At 35.6% G+C, this 23,942-nt stretch overlaps 1 protein-coding gene across 1 annotated transcript in view; it reads right to left on the bottom strand.

The window, feature by feature from the left end:
- Nucleotides 1-23,208, bottom strand: part of LOC144435772 (serine/threonine-protein kinase SMG1-like) — a 71,689-nt gene extending 48,481 nt beyond the window's left edge. Inside the window, exons 1-14 of the mRNA XM_078124391.1 lie at nucleotides 22,760-23,208; nucleotides 21,225-21,361; nucleotides 18,518-18,576; nucleotides 12,627-12,786; nucleotides 11,820-11,916; nucleotides 10,896-10,972; nucleotides 9,611-9,683; nucleotides 5,589-5,686; nucleotides 3,846-3,934; nucleotides 3,162-3,246; nucleotides 2,629-2,701; nucleotides 1,981-2,132; nucleotides 1,163-1,264; nucleotides 544-620 (exon numbers count right to left, since the gene is read on the bottom strand). Coding sequence (XP_077980517.1) covers nucleotides 544-620; nucleotides 1,163-1,264; nucleotides 1,981-2,132; nucleotides 2,629-2,701; nucleotides 3,162-3,246; nucleotides 3,846-3,934; nucleotides 5,589-5,686; nucleotides 9,611-9,683; nucleotides 10,896-10,972; nucleotides 11,820-11,916; nucleotides 12,627-12,786; nucleotides 18,518-18,576; nucleotides 21,225-21,361; nucleotides 22,760-23,129 — 1,649 coding nt within the window. The 5' untranslated portion in view covers nucleotides 23,130-23,208. The remainder of the gene's footprint in view (nucleotides 1-543; nucleotides 621-1,162; nucleotides 1,265-1,980; nucleotides 2,133-2,628; nucleotides 2,702-3,161; nucleotides 3,247-3,845; nucleotides 3,935-5,588; nucleotides 5,687-9,610; nucleotides 9,684-10,895; nucleotides 10,973-11,819; nucleotides 11,917-12,626; nucleotides 12,787-18,517; nucleotides 18,577-21,224; nucleotides 21,362-22,759) is intronic.
- Between the last annotated feature and the right edge of the window lie 734 nt (nucleotides 23,209-23,942).

Raw genomic sequence — 23,942 nt, 5'->3', positions numbered from 1 at the left:
TAAATAATCAGCCAAACATTTGAATGCCAATACATATCAAACTACATGACCTTTGACACAGTACAGTGCAGTGCAGTACAGTGCAGTACAGTACAGTACAGTACAGTACAGTACAGTACAGTACAGTACAGTACAGTACAGTACAGTACAGCACAGCACAGCACAGCACAGCACAGTACATTTAACCATAGTACATTACATTACAGTATAGCACAACACAGAGGGCACAACAGCATAGTTCATTACAGTACAGTACAGTACAGCACAGCACAGCACGGCACAGCATAGTACAATACATTATAGTACAGTATAGTACAGTACAGCACAGCATGGCACAGCATAGTACAATACATTATAGTACAGTACAGTACAGTACAGTACAGTACAGCACAGCACGGCACAGCATAATACAATACATTATAGTACAGTACTGTACAGCATAGCATGTAGCATAGTTCAGTACATTATAGTAATTACAGTACACTACCAGTGTACACTGTTACAGAATGTTACACGACACAAGACACAAGACTCAAGACTCACCTATATGCAGACTCTAATAAAGGAATATTTTTCATGCCAAGCAGACTATGGTAGACATTCATCAAACTAGACAATACCTGAATACAATGAAATACAAATATTAGGATAAATAATACAACATGTCAATTCAATGACATCCTGATCTCTTCTACCATTTGGAATATATAAACAATCATATCATCTTCCTACAGCCTTCAGTGATTGGCTCATATTGTGTCACATGGTATGGTTGTTGTGATATGTTGACACAATCTATCAATGAACATTGGTTTTGTTACACTCACAGTATGGAGGAGTTTCTGATGCAAGGTTTCCTCAAGTGATGGCACATTTGACCTCAAGAATACTTCTGTCTAGGGAAGACCTATGTTAATATTTCATTCTTGTAGATTTCAATTCCAAGATTTTCCCAGAGTACATTTATGGGGTTACACTATCTTGATTTAAGTGTGATCTCATTCATATCCCCAAGGTTCCACAATCATCCTTTTATGTGATATACCACATGCAATAACATCACTCTTGTATCAATGATCAAAATCCTATATACCAGTACAGTACAGTACAGTACAGTACAGTACAGTACAGTACAGTACAGTACAGTACAGTACAAACTTACCTGTTGATGGGGCTGTAATCTGAGCCTGAGAAACTTTGACTGAGGGCCAAGGAACTGTTGCACAAATGTTGCAGGAAGGACAGAACCAACGTTATCTACAATCTAAGAAATCAAACACAACAAATCAGACAATTATCAATTTAGCAATTAATGACACTGCCACAATTTCAAATATTACAGTAACATGATCTTCTGGTGTAAGCTACTAAATGAGTGTTTATAGCTAAAAATCAAAGAGCAAATCATTTCTAAGAAATGCTTCTTTTTTCCAAAGCTCAAGAATATACTATTTGTTCTGCATCACTAAACTCAAAACTAACAACATCTATGCAGAGAGGTGTCCTGAGCATTTTACTTCAAATAAACACCTATAAGCCTCTAACAAATACTAGCAATGTGATAAGCTCTGTTTTCTGTTCTTTTGATTTACAAAGCAATTTTCAGGACATTTGAGATCTGTATGAATGGACTTAAAGTAGAATGAATTGAAACATACACAAACACACACACACACACACACACACACACACACACACACACACACACACACACACAGTACATCCATCAATCCATCCATCCATCATTCATCTATCCATCCATTCATCCATCAATCCATCCATCCATCATTCATCCATCCATCCATCCATCCATCCATCCATCCATCCATCCATCCATCCATCCATCCATCCATTCATCCATCCATCCGTCCATTCATCCATCATCCATCCATCCATCCATCCATCCAGACATCCATCCAGACATCCATCCAGACATCAAGACACACTACACTTTGGTGAATCCATTGTCTTCATCCTTACCTTATGCAAGAGATTTAGAACAGATACTAAATGAGCCTTGGAAAGTATGTGCTTCTTCTCTACTTGATCTACAGCATACTTAAGTACACCATCAAAGCACTTGGTGAGATGAGACTGTAGACCAGCACACATAGCTTGCAGGGTGTCATTAGCTGTCAATTCAAACATATTGCATTCACTCTATTTTATTTCTATATGCCAAGGACCACATGGTACAAGAAACATCTAGCTAAGTAATTACATCTCTACAGAAAATATCAAGGCTGAGAAGATTGTTCAAAATGACATTTATCAAACCCACTGTAGAACTTATCTAGCATATCCTTCGACATATATCTGGAAAACATGTACAAAATTGTAGCGTAGAAATAGTCTTGTATTCAAAGTCATTGCTGAACAGCAAGAGGCAGGACTGATCCAACCTATTCAGTATTCATAACTTATGTATGCTATGTAACAACATTTCAAATATATTTGATGATTTCAACATAGGTGCAATTCCCAAGTGGAAGAAAGAAAGGTCTGACGGAAAGTCCATTAACCAAAGTCTGTAAATCCCACAGCATGCATTTCAGCCAAAAAATCTATCTTTTAGACCTGTCTGTATGTTCATAGACTTCACAAATTACAGTTTTTCGCCTCTCCTACCTGCAATAACTATGTCTTCATAGAATTCTTTTCGCAGTGCTACATTATGGCATTTCATTACTCTTTGCAAAGTCTGTGAATAGGAAAAAATAAATTTAATTTCAATAATGTATGCTACTATTTTTGGGATATGTACAGTGTAGAACACAATTGAACACAATTTCTGTTGTTCTGTTGAGATGAAAGACAGGTTACCTCCGATACACAAGTTCACTCACTCTTTCCTATTTTCTCAAACCTAACTTACACATTGAAAATATACTGAAAATCCTTAACTATAAAACTAAGCATCTTTTAAGCAATTCTCACAACTGAACAACTTGAAATATACTTAGTAGTATTCACATTTCAATAACATATATAAATTTATAATATGAAACAAAGAAATGATTCTATGTAAATCCTCATGGCTCCACTGATAAGATAACACTAATGTAAAAACCAGTGAGACTGGATAATTGACATTTAATACTGATAAATTATACATCTGTTGTCACTCTCCTCAAATTTCAAGTCAGAGTACCAGTACTAACCTCTGCAACGTAAGACGCTGTAATAGCTGGAGATTTCATAGGATTAAAATGGTTGCCTATAGCTTGAACTACTGTTGTGAACACCCTGAAATGTAATTGACAGGTAGCGTGAGTCAAAACGAAACACAAATCACATTTATATATAACACAGCGATGTGTATGCAACTTGAATGATGACAAAATACTTGAATAACAGCCTGAACAGTCGTTGTAAATAAACAAATCTTTCTGATAAGTGATACACTATGAAGTAGCTGAATGTTCTATAGGTTTATCTTGTCTAATTAGAATGATACAACTCTAACATCGTGCATTCTTTGGTAAAATACACTGCAATATTTTTTTCCTACACTAGTACATGTATATTCCTATTCTGTAAGATACGACATTCGTGCAACGCTATGAGCCAGCACTCAGAGAAGCCTGATATGGCTGAACAAGACAAAATATCTTACAGTCTAGCATATACCTTGTGATAGGTCTCACTTTAACATGAGTTCAACCTGTCTTAGAGGTACAACATGTAACAGGTACCTCTGAGAAAACAACATTATGCAATCACACAGTCCTCTGCAATTTTGATTTAATGCATTTTTCTCCACACCTCCCTACAAAATAAGGGACAGTTTGACATTGCATGAAGTTGTTACTATAAAATGTATATATTAGTAACCCATAACACACCTCAGCAAAGCAGCAATTTTATTTCTACAGACATCAGGAGGTGGAATTTCATCATCCCCTGGTGACACTCTACCATCATGGTTTAAATCCTACAAAGAAATTGGAAACATTATTAGTCATTGTAGAAGACACAGTATTTGTGCCAGGTTTGAATGTCAGAGAAATCAGTACTGTGGACACAATAGATGGACACATGGAACTCATTGTAACTGCCCCAGCCCCACCCTCATCCCAACCATGCCTGAATGGGTTTGGGGCTAAAATAACCTCACCCCCATCCCAACCATGCCTGAATGGGTTTGGGGCTAAAATAACCTATCAAACAAGTAGATGTATGTTGTAACCCTATGAATCCATCACAGCAGTCCTCACCACCCGTACCTATAAGAGGGTTTTTTTCACAGTTAACAGTTTCTCCTTACTAATAATAACATTTATTTGCCTGAATTCAAATGAGAAACAATAACATAAATACAATGGTAACAAATAAATAAATAAATACATAAATAAATAAATAAATAAATACATAAACAAACAAACAAATAGGCAAACAAATGAACAAATATTAATTACAAAACTTTAGACTTCTGGCTGGACGCCAAAAATAGTTTTTCCAAACTAGCCAGGTTTATGGCTCAAAGAAAAGATGCAGTACACTAACAAAAGGTGCATTGACTTAAATGAATGACTATGTCTGGAGTACATGGAAGGGGTAAAATGAGGGAGTACTGACTTAAATGAATGACTATGTCTGGAGTACATGGAAGGGGTAAAATGAGGGTGTACTGACTTAAAATGAATGACTATGTCTGTGGAGTACATGGAAGGGGCGAAACAAAGGTTCAAAAACAATATTTTAACAAATCAATTAACTAATAAATACTGCTTTAATTGAAATTAGAAGGCCAATCTGATTTCAATTTTTTTCTCACTTGGTCAGGTAGTGAATTTATTACTTCTCATGATCTATGGAGACAAATTCCAGTTCTTTCTATTTAACTACTACTAGTATATTTTTTAAAACTGGTTATATTATTTTTAGATTAACTATTTTACATGTAACTGGCTATTCAAAAACAGCCTACAATTTTATCCCAAAGTATACTAAGTCTTATTCTTTGTTCAAAGTACCCTTCCATTACATCTCTAACTATACATTGCATATACTGTGTATGCTTGGCTACTTTGTCAATGAGAATGACATGCAAAATGCATTATTTTCTCGGTGGAAAAATGTTCACGGGGAGTAAAAAACATTAATAGCTTAATGCCAGCTGTTAGCTACAATGGCTAACTGGCTATATAGATTTATGCTGTGAGCATTCATTCAAGATTTGTCAAAGACAATCTTTATAGCATGTTGGTATGTCCTAGGACTGTTTGGAATGGCCTCGAAGTATGTTACATCTTGTGGCACTCAAGACTTACGACTCAATTGTATCAAGATTTCTACAATGAATAAATCACCATTACTTTGACAACAGTTGCCATGGTGATCTCTGCAGCATCAGTTTTCTTAAGGAGGAAATGTACGCCATACAAATTCATTTTTAAGTTTACAGAGACAAAGTGATGTATTTTCTGCATGGCTAAATATTATTCATCCACACATACTTATTCTATGTCTATTCAACCAAGATACAGTTACCAATTTTTGATCTACTAGCCTCTATTAAATACAGGCAAGCTCTGAAAAGGTAAAATCTCCCTTCCCTTCCCCAAATAATAGCTACTGCCCCTCACCTCTGCATATGCCTCCATGTCTTCAAGAAACTGTCCAAGCAAAGTGAGTGAAAATCCAATATCAGCTATCCAGAATGGATGAAAACTGACAAGCGAGTCTGGAATAAAATTCATAATATTAATGGAATTCAGTGCTATATCTTGCTATACAGTAAGATCCCTTGCAAAATCATGTTGACTTTACTATACACACACACACACACACACACACACACACACACACACACACACACACACACACACACACACACACACATACACACATACAGACACACATACATACATACATACATACATACATACATACACACACACACACATACATACATACATACACACATACATACACATACATATACACAAACAGAAACACGCACATACATACTATGATACACATATAGACACTCACACAGTGACACACACACAGACACAGACACAGACACAGACACAGACACACAGACACACACACACACACACACACACACACACAGACATGCACATGTATTTACATATTGTATTAATTTCACTGGAAATAATGAGTACAAAACATTTTGGGAGAATATTTAGTCATACAAACAAAGGAAACAAACACCTTTCATGCCGTAATTTGACAAATTGACACACAATCTTTGAACAGCACAAGTTCTACTAGTTCTAGTATATTTACAACAAACAGGAGATAACGTTATCATTAGCTCTAAATTATTCATAGAACCTTGTATGACAAGATAAATGTGCCTCTTGCTCTCTGGATTCCCATCATTTTTAATTTACTGAGTACATCTGTACAGAAGATTGCACTTTTAACATTTCTAGCCACACACACTATACACTTGATATCAAGCATACAGCGCGACATCATAAAAACACTCATCACCATGGAAACTCAGATGTTGAAATGTTACATCTGTACACTAACAGAAGATAGCACTCCTAACATTTCTAGCCACACACAGCATAGAGCACATCATACAAACACTTGTAACCATGGAAACTCATGTTGAAATTTTACATCTGTACAGAAGATTGCACTCCAAACTTTTCTAGCTACATATCATATACTTGATATCAAGCATACAGCAAGACATCATAAAAACACTTGTAACCATGGAAACTCAGATGTTGAAATTTTGTTTAGCAGGTTATGTAGATTCAATACACTGAACATTACATGTAAGCATTAGAGAAATAGTCCAACACAGGTGTATAGTGTGATGTTGGTGATGATAATAGTGTGATGGGTTCATGCTACATAATTTATGGGATATCACACACAACAAAAGACAGGGACCAAAACAGGTGTAACCATGGAAACATATACCATATATCGTTCTTGTCATGTTATGGGTTCATGTCACATTTGTGATATCAAGTACAACAAGAGACATGGATTAAAACGTGTAACCATGGAAACATACCATATAAAGCTCTTATCATATTAAAGGGGTATTTTAAGAATATCAAAGGAGTTATTATATAATTTTCAAATTACATATTAGCACTACTTGTATGTATTAACATTAAGTGTTAAGAATTAAACTACAATGACAGCTTTTTTATTAAATGTACCGGTATCACTTTTTTCTTCTTACATTATTCTTCTGGTACCAGTTTGAAAAATGCTTCTCATAAGATTTCTGACATTAGTTGCTAATTAAATTTTAATCTCAGACTACACATATTCAAAAAGCCTATTTGGTTATTAAACGAATGCCAACAAACAATTTATTAGTTTTGAAAGAATACTACTATTTTACAACTTACAATAATTCAACTTTGACTATAAAGCTTACATAGGTAACTTCTACATTGGAAATTCAAAGATATAGATGAAAGATTTATGATACAGAAAACACAGGCACCTAGAAAGCAACTGTAATAAAGTGTTGCCTCCTATTTCTTTAAAATGTCACAGGGCAGTAAAAACGATATCATTACACACAATACATATTACATTGTACATCAATTTCTACACTTCCTGTGGTATCATGTTATCACAGAAAAGGTTACACATCAATATTTTAACAAAGAACACACTTAGAACGGAAACAGTATAACGAATTACAATTTATCTGATAAATATTCTAACCCATTGATATTCCACAGTGTGTTTGACTATGAATTACTTCAAAATATTTGCAGATAGATGGAAAACAATCTTCTTCTTACCCAACCCCCACCTAGTTTTTCACTGCCGACCGTAAACTTTTTTATGTATTCAAGAAAAAAATTGCAAAAATTGGGAAGTCTTGCCAGAATTAGTGGATGCGGAAACTGACATCACCTTAAAAAGACAATACAAAACTGTTCTTCCAATCTGTAATGGCTGTACATCTGATGAGAAGAAACCAATAACACAGAGACCATATGGAAAACAACGGAAAACACAACTACCTGACCTAGACACTCACACATGAAAAAAAATCTACCTACCCTACCTATTCTAAAATTGAGTGAAATTGGAACCAAAAATTATTTTTTAGGCCTAAGTGCTAATACTTCTAAATAGCTTTGGGCTGAGATGGGGGGGGTTGGGGGGGGGGGGTTCCCCTTATACAGGGGTGATACCACATTACCACATTACCAGCCAACACTCAAAACCTCAACCACTCTACTGTTAACATACATTTTGCAATTAATCCTAACACACACTAGCTACGCCTACCTTTAATATTGTGAATATCAATACTCATAAACATTAATAACTGACCAGCACTCTATTGGGATTGAGGAGAACTCTGGTAAACTGTAAAGTTAATAGCACTCATTACAAATATATAATGTTTTCTCTATTGTAGGAAAGCAAATACATTTACAACCATTTCTGATAGCGTTTTACGCCGTTTATAAGATTTTCCAAAGAAAAAAATACAGTGGCATACCTGTACTGCAATTTGAACAATTTCTACAACACTAGTTGACTTGCTCAAGTCTCTGGGGTTTTTTTCACTCATTATTTGAAGAAAATATTCTTTTTTTAACACAAGCTTGTTCTTGTGTGAAATAGTGATCTGAATGAGAGACTGCAGACAACTGGGTGAACACCAAGTCCATTGGGAGACTACTGGTGACTTGGAAAAAAAAGTTGCAGACATTTTCCTTCACAAAACTACAATTTAATAACAAACCCAAATTATTTGAAGAATATGACATTAACAAAAAATCCTGAGGGACTGGTTCCAGTCTAATATCTGTTTATAAGAGAGTTCTCCTGCATGTGTAACACAAATGCACCCAACAATGACCGGCAATTACATAAGGTGTGGGGGGGGGGGAGAGAGAGAGAGAGAGAGAGAGAGAGAGAGAGAGAGAGAGAGAGAGAGAGAGAGAGAGAGAGAGAGAGAGAGAGAGAGAGAGAGAGAGAGAGAGAGAGAGAGAGAGAGAGAGAGAGAGAGAGAGAGAGAGAGAGAGAGAGAGAGAGAGAGAGAGAGAGAGAGAGAGAGAGAGAGAGAGAGAGAGAGAGAGAGAGAGAGAGAGAGAGAGAGGGGGGGGGGGGTAATGTGTTGACATAAAGCATACATGTACACAGTCACAACAATACATAATTATTCAAAGTAAACTCTTTCATGGACCTAAATCTACAAATCTTATATGACTGTATGTATGTGTATACCATAACCAAAGAATGGAAAAAGGACACTTTTAACAATGTACCTACATTTATATCAATTCTGAAACAATCTTTTCCCATGGCAAAACCTGGGGTTATCTATAGACATTATCATCAACTGCTCATACACATAATATAGTTTAAAGTGAGTTTTGTCACCTCTAACTATACCTAACCATCACACGCATACATACACATACTGCACACACACACACACACATATACATATGCAAACACATCCACATCCACATACATATGTATACACATCCACTCAAACCCATCTACACACACACACACACACACACACACACACACACACACACACACACACACACACACACACACACACACACATCACTATGACAATGCAGTCACTTAATGAGTTACAAATATAATATATTTTTCCATGTACCTGCAGTATACAGTGTAACTGCTCGCTTCTGAGTAGTATCAATATGCCAGCCAACCAAAATATCTACAGTGTCCTGGAGTGCAAAAAAAGAAAGAGAGAAAACTTCATCCCTGATTTACTTAACAACTGAATTGAGGGTTTCTTTTTGTGTATTGTTTGTCACTTTTGTTTGTCTGTACATCTTGCACAACAGGCGTCATTGGAAGAGCAGTGCTTTCATACTGAAATGTTTCTCTCTATGAAACAACACAAATGTTTTTTTTTTAATAGACAGTTGCCTATTCGCTAGACTGAGGTGATTGTAGTTTGTAAACACACACAATGCTAGGATACCCTTCTATTGTCAGTGGTGTGCATGCACTTTTGTACAATATACAATGTTGACAGTAAAATGGTAATAACAATCAACTCAGTTAATTGTGTGCCATTGTCCTCTACAATAGATGTACAAACAACTTGAATCAATGACACAAATTTGAAAATCAACAATGCTTTGTAATTTGGATCATTCTGATATAGCATAGAGGAGGTGGGTCTATGGATATAGTGTGGACTCCGAAGAAGGAAACATATTTTTTTTCAAAACATGTCGGTTTCAAAATCCCAAGTGTATTGATTAAGTGCTTCCTTTAAAGTGGCCATATGGATGAGGATTGGGTATTTATTTTTGTTCATGAGAGATGTTTTACATTGAAGGGGATAAGCACTTGGTAGTCATGAATATTCACTGTGCAACCATGACTGTAATATGTCAGCTAACTCCCATGATGCAAAGGCCTACAGCAGAGATACCCTATAAATGCACAAGATAAACTTCATGTTTCTCTGCAATCACAAGTAATTGTAGGTGATGTAAAATCATGAAATGACTCTCCAGAATCCTTAGTTTATGAAAATAGTTTTATTTCCTGGAGTGTTCCCCTTTAAAGTGCCAATAATTTGACCTTCAACATTTGGGTGCAAACCAAAAATATCAATTTAATTGGATATATTATATGTGTTGCTACACCAATGTGTTTACCCACAGGTGTATCAATACTGTGCAGTGCAGGATGTACGATATTACGAGTAAGTCATTACATCGAACAAACCAGTTTCACAAAATGTTGCAGGTATACAGCAGCTTTAAGCTTTAATTTTTTTCTGATTGAAATATATATAAAATGGTGTACACTACAGATCCTGTTATTCTCCAGTTGTCCATAGAAATCTTTTCTTTCTTGGTAAACGACAATTTGTTGATGTCCATCCAGACAAACATGTGCATACACTCTGTTCTGCTTACCCTGAAGTGAACGCCAAACACAGCTGGGTGTACCTCAGACACATAGCGAATATTATCCACTGTAGCTACAAGCAGATCTGTAGAAGGTTAGAAAGCATTATGTGTTCCATTAATCATATAGAGCTAGCTAAGATTTCTACTACAAGCTATCATATCATAATTGATTGCCTGTCATTTTTACAGGAAAGTAGGTCAAGAAACAGCATTGAAAAAGACTTCACAGGAAAAGAAAAGCACAATCCAAGGGAATGATTCTTAGGCATGTTACTGTTTTCATTACCCAACCTTACCTAGCTACTTACAACCTTACCTACTCTTTCCTAGTTCACCCCCAGAAAACAAGCCTGATTTTCCCATGTAGACCCTAATTTTTTCTTTGATTAGTTTACAAAAACAGTACAAGTAATGACACAAACAAAAAGATTTGAATAAAAGATATTACACTAGACTAGAAACAGCGAGGGTGTGATCACCAAAAATACAAACAAAAGTTCGTATCGACCATATTTTACGTAGTCAGAACCCCATCCTTTTTATTTGGTTTTACTTAATAAACATAAAAGTAAACATATCAAGTCATCAAAATTCATCAAAAAATTGTTATTACAACCAAAAATATGAATTTTTTGGATTCATTATTTAAAATGACATGCACACATTTTTTTATTGTGTAATGTTGTCTGCTTCTAATATTAATTAAACCCAAATATTTGCATTATTTACACTACCCATTTCATATTCTAACATTATTCTAGCTACTTCAAACATTGTCAACTAAACAGAACTGTATTTTATGCTCCTCTTTGGAACTTTTAAAACAGTCAGCGAATAAAGTTAGGTAATTTTGGTGATGAGCAATGAAACCAGATACATGCACTTGGAGGAAATCTTAAGGTTACAACTGTCATTATTTATATCTCTTACCTGGGGTATCTACACTTTCAAGAGTTGTTTGCAAATTATTCATCACAAACGGCATCAGCTCTGCAAATTCCAATTTTTCTCTATCTTCTTGCAAAGCCTGAAGGTTGTAAAATCACAAACGAGAAATGGGGTCAACTCACAATCAGACTCCGATATTCAAAATTTCACACATTTTTTTAAAAGGAAAAGCAGGTCAAATCTCCCTAGACTCCATAACACATACTAGATTCTCTATCACAATTATGGCATAATGTGTAACCCTAAGGAAACATTATGAACTTTAAAAGCCATGGTTTCAATCCCAGGTTCAACCTTTAGAGTATCAGTGGAACCACAACGATTATATAGGATCATTCATTTGCAAGAATGAATGTTCGTGGACTTTGGGAACATAGCTACAAATAAAAATTTGACTCAGACAAGAAAAAAATTTTGCTAGCAAATCCTAAAAGTTTGCTGATAAAAGGGATCATTCTTTTGTTCTGGACAAAATTTCTGTGTAGCTTTACCAGACTAATTGTTTTTCACCATAAATGTACCAGAGAATTTGGACTAAAGTGCTTATTCAAAGTTTTGGTTGCCACCAAATTAATCGATCATATTTATGTTCACGTAACCTACCATCTTACATCCTTTGCATACAATCTGTCACTTTTTACAGAACAGACACAGATTGCCGAATACATCTCCCAGGGTGCAACTTAGAGAAAGCTCTTTCTCCTGCAATCTTATCAGTGTATCACGGATGACTCTAGCATGTCAGTTATTACTATAATTCATAAACCACATGTGGGGCCTCTCTCTTACCTGCATTAGAGTAGCAAGGAAAAGTGCTTTGACCTCATCAGAAGGTGCCGAATTCAGTTTGCCAAACAGCCATTGGAAAAACATCTGTGCATCATAACCTAAATGACTGCCTAATATACCAAGGCATTGTGAAATCTCCTTTTTCAATTCATTCAGTGCCCTGAAATCATAAAACATGACAACATTAATGATGGATCCGGCAAAGACTAACTTTTGTAAGATGATGAAAATGATTTAGATAGTGAAGTCGAGAAGGAGGAATGTTGGCTGGGTGTGGAGACTCAGACCTAGCACTTTCCAATCACTAGGTGGATGTACTACCAAATGTGCCACCCAGGCTGCCAACATCCACCAACACTGACTCTTCTGTACTTGTATTGACATGCTTTATGTTTCTCATTGATTGATCTAAAATACCAAATATTTTCATATTAACAACTTTCAAATGTACCACACTTTAAAAAGATTTTGAAATGTTGGTATAGACTGGTTTTATATCTTTCACTGTTCTAGTCAGACTTACATGTCAAGTCATCAAGTGATATTGTATTACAATGGGGTACACATACATTTGTATTACATGTCATCAGTGGCAAATTTTGCTCCTCTGTTTTTATTTTGACATGCAGATACATTGTTCTGTCATAGAAGAGGTTATAACAATTAGGCTTGACATTATGGCCTTTCTTTTGACACATCCATCATAACAGACTGACTGGAAATGTTCTCTTAGAGAAAGTGACAAGGTGCCAAGTCCTACTGAAATGCCCCATCTTGACAAAATTAAAATTATACTCCGAACCACTTAAATTTATAACAAAAATGACATCTTAATGGCCACACGATCCAATATTCTCCCTTCTCCAGGCCTCTAACAAACAAACAGTGTTGCTGATCACTAGGCCATCTTGTGAAAACATTCTACGGTGAATACTATATGTGTACCTGTACTTGAAATGTACTACAAATGTACCAGGACCAGCAAGAACAAGATAGCTGACACATAACAATATGGCTGACAACAGAACAAGATGGCAGACACCAGAACAAAACCAGACTTGTCTGAAATTTTCATCAACCTGGTACACCTTTATTACAAACAAACGTGTCGACAATGCAATCATGGTGATTATAGTACAGACAGAGCGACAGACAGCGAGCCAGACAGACAAACAGACACAGACAGGTACAGACAACACCCCTTCATTCAACTAGTCACCATGCTACAAAGGAACAGACATATAGTCTTACATGCCATCTAATATCGATCAAACAAATTCTATACTCACTAATACTTCAAGATTAAATCATCTCGAGGACAAATTTGATTAATAGTATTTCATGATGTATGAATCGTGACAGTTAGTAAAAATAATATCAATACCACACATTAGGTTCATTTTAAGGTCGCCTATTGTCCTCAAGCAGCATGCAACACAGGTAAGAATTCTGATTTTTAAATGTCAGATAGGGAAAATAACGCCTGTGGGTAACTTTGGATTTTCATACTTTTTTTCAAACAGTCCCATTCATTTTCCATAATTGGCCATCTGTGCCAGTCCACATGTATTGATCTAGATGTTTCGGGGTCAGTAAGGACAGAAAAGTAGGACAGTTAATTGAATCAGTTTTCCTCGGGGTCTTAAAGACACCCTTTTCATTTCAAAACCTCAGCTGCTGTAATCATTTCACTATTATTGCAAAATACACCAAATCTTTAACAGTTGAATACTTCTGATGAGCTGAAATTTTGACTTATCACTGTGTTCTATTCTTACTTGATGTCTAGTTGTGAATAATGTACAGACCTATAGCAAGTAAAACAACATCAAAACATCCAAAAAATGAACAAGACTTTATGAAATATATTGTCAGCTAGTTAAAGCTTTAGTGTTCCTCTATCTCTTGGTAACTAACAAGAAAACACTTTTATCATTTTGACGCACAACACAATTTTTTGGGGTCATTTTATTAGAAAGTGCACTGATCCTAAGATGTATTGCTAAGTGGTCCAAATCCATGACATAGCATCACCTAAATGTTCAGTTTCAAATAAATAAATCAACCAAGAGTACATAGTTCTCATATTTTCCATTTCTCCTTTCTTACAACAACAGCAATTGAGGTTTCGGATTACTAAAATAGACACAAACTACAACTATTGATGTTCAATGTGGTAGATTATACAAGTGGGTGATAGTGGTGTCTTTGTTGTGTGGATTATTATCACCCTGTAATCCAGATAGTGAAAACACTAGAAGTCACCACGTCCCAAAAATATCATAAGATCATGGAAGTCATCAGAAAAGACACCCTATTGTGAATATAACTGAACTAACATCAATAGGGAACTTGCAATCCAGACTGAGCATGCTCAGACACAAAGGACTATGGGATTATCTGTGGTTATCATAATAACTAATCTTGAGTTGCCGATAAAATAAACCTCCCACAATTGTCAGGGTGACTATGAATTGATCATTTGTGGTTAAAAACAATTTAATATTATTATTTACAATACTATTCGATTAGTATTTATTATCACTTTTCCCATGATGCAACATTCAACATGGTGGGTTTGCAAGTTCCCTATTCAATAGATTATTATAATAATAGATAATTATATCACCATGTCACAATAATGTTAGTTTGTGTCTATAGATCTTAGTAAACTCAAACCTCCAGTGTAGTAGTTCTCAACATTTTGGATAATCATGGAGGTAGAAGTATATAGGATAATCCACCTAACCCAAATGTACACTAGCGTAAATAATATTGCAAAACATATCAATCATGTTTCTTTTTTTACCATTAATTCAAGTCAGAAGCTCGCCTTGATATGCACAGAACCTCTAGGGAATTATTTGCATTACAATTTTACATATCTTATTTTTTAACATGGGAAAGAAATATTGTCAAAATATCCCAGAAATTATTTATACCATAGAGGTACTCACAAGGCTTGACACATTGCCCCTAATGACATGAACAAGATATAAATCACCAGCAGGGAATGTCTTCTTTTTTTACACCTGCATCAATTTATGTATCTCATATTTTTTGCTGAACATAGTATAATACATCAAATAATCTTACCTCCAAAAGTAGACATTGAACTTTCACATTATTTATTTATTAGACTGTTCAAAGATTCTGTAAACTGTTATGATTATGTTGCCTGTCAATTCTTACATTTATTCATTGAAAAGCTACTCAAAATTTGTACATTCAAAAACTAAAACAAACAAATATTTAAATACACATTATCATAAACCATTATAAAAAGTTATCTTGTGAGGTCTTTATTTTTCTCATCATATAAAAAACATTCTTAGCATTACCGGTACTACAATAGTTATGACGACTATATTTCTTTCATCAAATATTAGCATATGTAACCTCCCAGCCATTTTAACCTCACAGCTATATGTAACCTCACAGCCATTTTTACAATGTAACCTCAGAGACATTTTTAACCTCACAGACATTTTTCTAGGAGAGAATTGATGTAAAGTTTGTTATATCTGATAAAGTGACATGTGTTTGTGCATAACAAGGAAGAGTAGCTGGTGACAAGATAAACACATCTACTGTAATGTACACCTTTCCATATCCCCCCAAAAATGTAGAAAACATGGCTACTATGACGAGGGCTCAACTGTACAGGTGATATTTACATTCTAAGTAAATCTAAAATTTGTATTCTTCAAAATTCTTGAATTTTTAAATAAACCATAGGTTTCAAACTATGTCTGCAGGTCTTCTCCAGGGATGTGAAGTCACATTGTTTATGCATGAGCAACTACAAAATATTGTCATATCAAGTACTGTTTTTTGGAAAAAAAATTGCTGACTAATATGAAATTCAAATATAATTTTTGGTATTTATTTTTAATTGTGAAAAGTCATGTATACTTTGAATGATTTTGAAAATACTGTAAATGTTAGCTTTCAACCTGAGTCTACAGGTCTTCTGACAGTATATGATGTCGCATCGTTTATGCATGAATGACAAAAAAATACTGTAACAATTTCAGAATGATAGGTACCAATTGGAAACAAATTAAGTATATATTAGGCTTCTTCAAATCTTGTTTAGAAACTTAAAAAAAACTTGATTCATCTAAAATTTTGGTGAAACAAAAAAACAACCCAATAGTTTAAAGCTGCACTGGCTGCAACTCAAACATTTTTTTTTAAAAACTTCTTTGTTAGATGTAATGACTTACTTGTAATGTTGTACACACTGAACAGTATTGAATCACATGTGGGTAATCACATTTGTGTATCTGTACGCAGAGTATGGTACAATAAATTCCCTCAAACTGATTTTTGGGTTGTCCATACCCTAAAAACAGTGCCTCCACATGATCACTATTTCAACCTATTCTGTACTACATGTACTAATAGATAAAATAGACCTCTATTTATTAAATTAACATATACAGTATCTAATTATTGGTATTTCCACAACTTTCCATGAATATATATTGTTGGTTGTCCAATCGAAAATGATACTCCAGATAGTGTGGCTTAAGCATATATTCACAGACTATTATTAGCCCCAAACATGTTAATTTCAAGACAAGACCATTCACTAGAGAGCGCCAGATAACACATAACATTTTCTCATAAATCAATTGATAAGAGAAAGAGTAAAACTCATCACCATTTCTAATTAACCAATTTAACACACTGTGTGACTTGAAAACTCCCAACTGGGAAATGCTAATTCTATAGCCAATGACAGTTGACAACTGAAACGCTGCAAAAACCGATCCAAAACAAACAAGCAGTCATTATAGATGACTCACCCCCTCCCCCCCCCCCCTTGCAATGGATGTTTTCAGGGGATTGCTACCAGTCATGGTAGTGTGATGTATAAGGTTGTATGAAATATAGTGCCAATGGCTGAATATTTGCATAAATTTTTTTTGAATGTTAATTTGTATTTTTATATTGTATACTAATCCCTGTTGTTATCTTTCCAATATAAAGTGATCATCTGGCTGTTGCTATGGGTGTGGTCTTGTTGCCAGGCACATTTACATACATATTTTTGAATGTTTATTTAATTGTCTTTTAATACATATTGTTATCTTTGCAATATACCAGATCATTTGGTTGTTGCTATGGGCATGGTCCTGTTGCTAGACACATTTACATACATTTCTTGAATGCTTATTCAATTGCCTATTAATAAATGTTATCTGAGGATATTTGCATACATTTTTTTAATGTTTACACTTGCCTACCTGATAAGGTTGTTATTTGACCAAAACACACTACCATTTGGTTGTTGCTATGGGCATGGTTATTGTTGCTAGGGCCAAAATGTTTTACAGAAAATCTGCAGAATATCACTTCTAAGAACATTCCCACCAAATCCCAGGCCAATCTGCCCAGTAGTTTTGGAGTTTATGTTTTTTTGACCAAAAATAACATTTTTTGACACAAAAATGGCTCTAAGTTGGCTAAATTGCATCATATCCCAAAACAAATCATCAAACTATAGCAGTAGTGGGTTCTACCCTAAGACTTCCTGAAAACAATTTAATTATATTCCTTTATTTAGTTGAAATTTACTGGCATAACAATGTACTCTAGTCTGACATAAATTTGACGAGGCTTAATGCACCTTCAGAGAACACAACAAACCTTTTATGTTTCATCTTTTTTTTACTCTACGACTATGAATCTATCTACATCCTTGAAAGTTGAAATCATTACATCATGTTGTAACACACAGCTTACATAATGGATTAGAACACTCAAGTCTCAACATATCAAGTCTGTTATCGCATCACTTGTTGTATAACACAAATGTCAAAGTTCCTACGCTTTCTTTCACACTTCTGTCAATAACAAAAATTCAATAGGAAGGTGCCTACCTTTCATAAAAGACTTCTTGTAGAGCAGCTAGCAAATTATCAATTACTTTGGAAATAGCCTGTGAAAAAAAATCAAAACATGCTTCAGTCTGGGGAATATAATAAACATTAATATGAGTCTGCTTCAATTATCTTGACTTCACAATGCAGTATACGTTGTGAATGGCTTATTTTATTCACACTCAGCAAATGTGAAATAATTTTTATCACCACAACCACAACCTATTACAGCACAGCCATTCTATTGGTGTGTGAATAGGAGACTTGAAGCAGGAAAATTTCTGACACGCATAACACAAATTACACTTCACCATTTGTTCTGAAATTGACAAGCTATCTCTATCATCCCTCACATTTAATAGTAATCATTATCAAATAAAATTTTCCAGGGTAATTTCTTCTTCATGAATTTAGATTCAAGCTGCACAAAAATGTATTACTATTAGGGAATATGAAATTCGATATTTATAATCTATAACACTAGTCGTTTTTTCTACTCTAACTAATCTCTAAGCTATCATATATTCTTTTATTAGATTATATAATGACCTGAAATACTGGGTAAACAATTTAAAGACTGTGAGACCATTAACTTGAATTATTTGGTATTTACTTTGACTTTGGATGCAAAATATTGATAAGCAATTAAAATATAAAGTCATACATTATAGTTGTCTGAACAAGTACGAATGAAGATGGTTGATTTCTTTTTTTTTTAGAGTTATGCTGTAAGAATGACATGTGTATAGCATTTTTTCTACTGTGTCATTCAATATCCATAACACAATGTCTTTATTACAGTTCCAATCTTCATTTCAATGATATTACTTTCATTATTATTATCCAAATTAGCATCAAATTCCTCAGTTGTTTAATAATATATAACCCTTGCTGGTACTGATGTATCGCAGACAATACCATTTTAGTCTCTACATCAGTATATAACCCTTGCTGGCACTGATGTATCGCAGACAATACCATTCTAGTCTATACGTCAGTATAACCCTTGCTGGTACTGATGTATAGCAGACAATACCATTCTAGTCTATACGTCAGTATAACCCTTGCTGGCACTGATGTATCGCAGACAATACCATTCTAGTCTATACGTCAGTATAACCCTTGCTGGCACTGATGTATCGCAGACAATACCATTCTAGTCTCTACGTCAGTATAACCCTTGCTGGCACTGATGTATCGCAGACAATACCATTCTAGTCTATACATCAGTATAACCCTTGCTGGTACTGATGTATCGCAGACAATACCATTCTAGTCTATACGTCAGTATAACCCTTGCTGGTACTGATGTATCGCAGACAATACCATTCTAGTCTCTACGTCAGTATAACCCTTGCTGGCACTGATGTATCGCAGACAATACCATTCTAGTCTATACATCAGTATAACCCTTGCTGGCACTGATGTATCGCAGACAATACCATTCTAGTCTCTACGTCAGTATAACCCTTGCTGGCACTGATGTATCGCAGACAATACCATTCTAGTCTCTACGTCAGTACATGTATAACCCTTGCTGGCACTGATGTATCGCAGACAATGCCATTCTAGTCTATACATCAGTATAACCCTTGCTGCCACTGATGTATTGCAGACAATACCATTCTAGTCTCTACGTCAGTATAACCCTTGCTGGCACTGATGTATCGCAGACAATACCATTCTAGTCTCTACGTCAGTATAACCCTTGCTGGCACTGATGTATCGCAGACAATACCATTCTAGTCTCTACGTCAGTATAACCCTTGCTGGTACTGATGTATCGCAGACAATACCATTCTAGTCTCTACGTCAGTATAACCCTTGCTGGCACTGATGTATCACAGACAATACCATTCTAGTCTCTATGTCAGTATAACCCTTGCTGGCACTGATGTATCGCAGACAATACCATTCTAGTTTATACGTCAGTATAACCCTTGCTGGCACTGATGTATCGCAGACAATACCATTCTAGTCTATACATCAGTATAACCCTTGCTGCCACTGATGTATCGCAGACAATACCATTCTAGTCTATACGTCAGTATAACCCTTGCTGGTACTGATGTATCGCAGACAATACCATTCTAGTCTCTACGTCAGTATAACCCTTGCTGGTACTGATGTATCGCAGACAATACCATTCTAGTTTATGTGTCAGTATAACCCTTGCTGGTACTGATGTATCGCAGACAATACCATTCTAGTCTATACGTCAGTATAACCCTTGCTGGTACTGATGTATCGCAGACAATACCATTCTAGTCTATACGTCAGTATAACCCTTGCTGGCACTGATGTATCGCAGACAATACCATTCTAGTCTATACATCAGTATAACATCAAATTACAGCCTTTCTAAAAACAAATCTGGTCAAGGCGAGGCCTGCTGTACATAGGGGTGAGGCATTCTGGATAAACAAAGTTTAGAGCTGTACACATCTTAAAACAAAACCCTCAGCATTGTTTGGGCAAGGATTAAATAAACGTTTACATGTAGCTCCTATTTTAGTAACATTGTTTTCCAAAGAGCCTCTCCACAATTTATAGCAGGCTTCTTATTAACCAGATTTGCAAATATCTATAAATATATTCTAAGAATCCCAACCAAAGTTATGGTGTATCAAACACATACGATACTAAGTCTTAACCAGGCTATACAGTACTTCATCAGTGTTTGCAAACCACAGCAAAATCCCCTTACCTTGCCATTCTCTGGCTGGTAGAGATATTCCCTCAGTTGTCTGGCAGCAGTAAGGCGGCGATCACGATCATCTTCTCGTGTAATGCGCCTTACAAGGGTTGACAGATGGGAATCATCATTGAATATCAAACTACGATCTACAGAGACAGAAAAGGAGCACCACAAAGGATTACTTTTAATACTCATATAATACCTAAACTTCAATCTATTTTGAAGACATTTTAGGAAAGGATTTATGTACTATCATTACATACATGTAACAAAAAGGAAGAATCATGTCTGACAGTCTCAAAGCTGAGCTATTTCTGTATACTGTGGATTGCATTGTCCTAAAGAATTTGAGAGTTCGACATTAACATACTTTTTGACATTCTCGCAAACCAGAGTTATTATTTCTACCACTACACTTCGAAATAGGGACCAGCTCATTAAGAGCAGTACTGTAAAACGGTCAGGGTTTGCGACGACTTTTTGACAGAAAGAATAATTTACAGGTAAGTGTAACTGTATGTATTAAACAAATCAGAGATTCCAAAGATTATAACCATACAATCTGTTATATTCATGCATCTCAAAGACTTCTGTTATACAGCTGTACTGAAGCCTGTGATCTATGTGTTCTTGTGTTCATGCAAATTTAAAATGTTGTAAAATGTAAAATAGCTGTGTCTAACTTTGAAAGTCAAGTGCACATTTTCCCCTATCATTATTAGCCCAAATAACAAAAATTAAAATTTTTACAAGATACTTTTCAATTTGTCTTGAGAACAATGAATGACAATGTCACCATTTCTGGTTACAATCAAATGGGCTGACTTAATGTTTCCAGTAAATTATTGGGTTCAAACTTCATGAATACATACACATTGTTTTCAGTACAATAGATCCCTGGCACAATCCAACCTCACAACTGCACATCATTACACAAGTGTATGTTTTAAGGCCATGCAGGTGGCCACTGCCTCTAAAAGTGATGTCTTACATTGCGTTCTCTTTCCTTGATATATGAAGGCATGAAGTTCCCATTTTAGAGATCGAACCATTTCTTTACCATATGGTATAAAATAGCTGTGTTGTTTCGATCAAAGTTGGCCTTACACGAACTTTGACCTCGGTTTATGTTGGCAAACTGCCGTCGATCGACCCCCTTCCCAAACCAAGGACCGCGCAAAACAGTTCAAACTGAAAATGCAAATTAATAATGCAGTTGTCCGATCCTATCATTGAAGTCTTTATTTTATTTTAACATCTTAAGTATCTTACTGAAAAACAACTTTCACTATTACGTTGACAAATCGAGGCCATGGGATTTTACGTGGCATGACGGTGCAGGCAGATCACAACGGTCATTTGATGATAACAACAATATAAATAGTTCAACAGTTCCAATAAAAGGCGTTGTCAAAGAGAACCTTGAATACGTCTTCTCGTTCACTTTTTGCCAATATCTATGCAACGAAACCTTGATATGTATGTCTCGCAACGATAATTCTGCTGCTATTACGAAACTAAGTAGGAAATTATCTAATTCTTACCATGGTTTTGCCTCATTGTTACGCCACTTGTACGGGGAAATCCCCGACCATACTGAATCAAGCTTTCCCCAAGCAGAAGTTGTGCAGACAATTCTGATTTATCGGTACTGCCACTCTTCTCAGACTGTTCTCTCTTGGTTTTTGATGTGATCCTTTGTCCATCTTCTCTGTGGTCGCTGTGTAGGCTTGGTTTTCGTTCCCTTTCCCGTCTGCTTCGACGGGAACGACCATGCTGTTGCGACGAGGACTGTCTTGAGCTTCCTGTCACGGTCTTCTCCTTCTTGCTGTCGTTTGGAATTTTGGACAAATCTTCTGGTACTTTTTCTCTGCGTTGTCGACTTGGTCGGTTACTAGAGGGTCTCTCGCTCATCACCTTGGGTCACACACAGCATTTCTTTCAACTCAACGCACACAATATTACGAGCTCACCTTTTCGTGATCAGCTAGCTGTCGCCATGTTGAATTTGTTGTATGAATTTCAATTCTTCGCCCGAGCGCGCCCTCTGAAGCTCGAACAGTACTTTTCACAAAACCGCCAGCAGCGCGAGCTCATCGCGCCACAATCAATGCTCAACGTGTGTTCGAACTCGACTTTCTTTTTTTCCCATCCATCCTATCCTATTTTCCATTTCTTTCGTGATGTTTCTCTATATCTTACAAAAACATGCAAAATAAAAAAAAAATCTTTCAGATCCTTGTAGCCTAGGAGTATGATAAAATTTATATCGGATATAAGTTCAAATAAAAGAAATGTATATATCCCCCACATTTATTCCTTTAGGTTACTATTACTGCTTTATGATACACGTGATAAGCACTTGGAAAGATATCTATATACTTTTCACTTGCATTGATGGAATTTATATATTTGAAGGGTGAGATTCTTCCAATAAAAATCTAAATTAAATTAAATTTCTCCTGAAAGACCCCTATTAGGTAAGCTTAAGTTCTTCTTTTTTCTTCATCAGTCACGGTGTTTATAGTTTTATATAGCTTACTCTTTCCAATTTCAAAGTATGTATGATTATTGATTCGCCAGTTTAATCCACTAACTGCAATGACATTTCTCGTGTCCTCAGTGTAAGCAAAAACTTCATTATCTGTAGAACATGTAAACATCAAAAAAGGCCGGATTATCACATACAAGGATACCACACCAGGAGGCCACAATTTGTCGTACAGA

The sequence above is a fragment of the Glandiceps talaboti genome, chromosome 5, assembly GCF_964340395.1.
Source record: "Glandiceps talaboti chromosome 5, keGlaTala1.1, whole genome shotgun sequence".
In the NCBI taxonomy this organism is placed as follows: Eukaryota; Metazoa; Hemichordata; class Enteropneusta; family Spengelidae; genus Glandiceps; species Glandiceps talaboti.
Note: the sequence above shows the minus strand (reverse complement) of the source record. Positions and strands in the feature narration are given on the sequence as shown.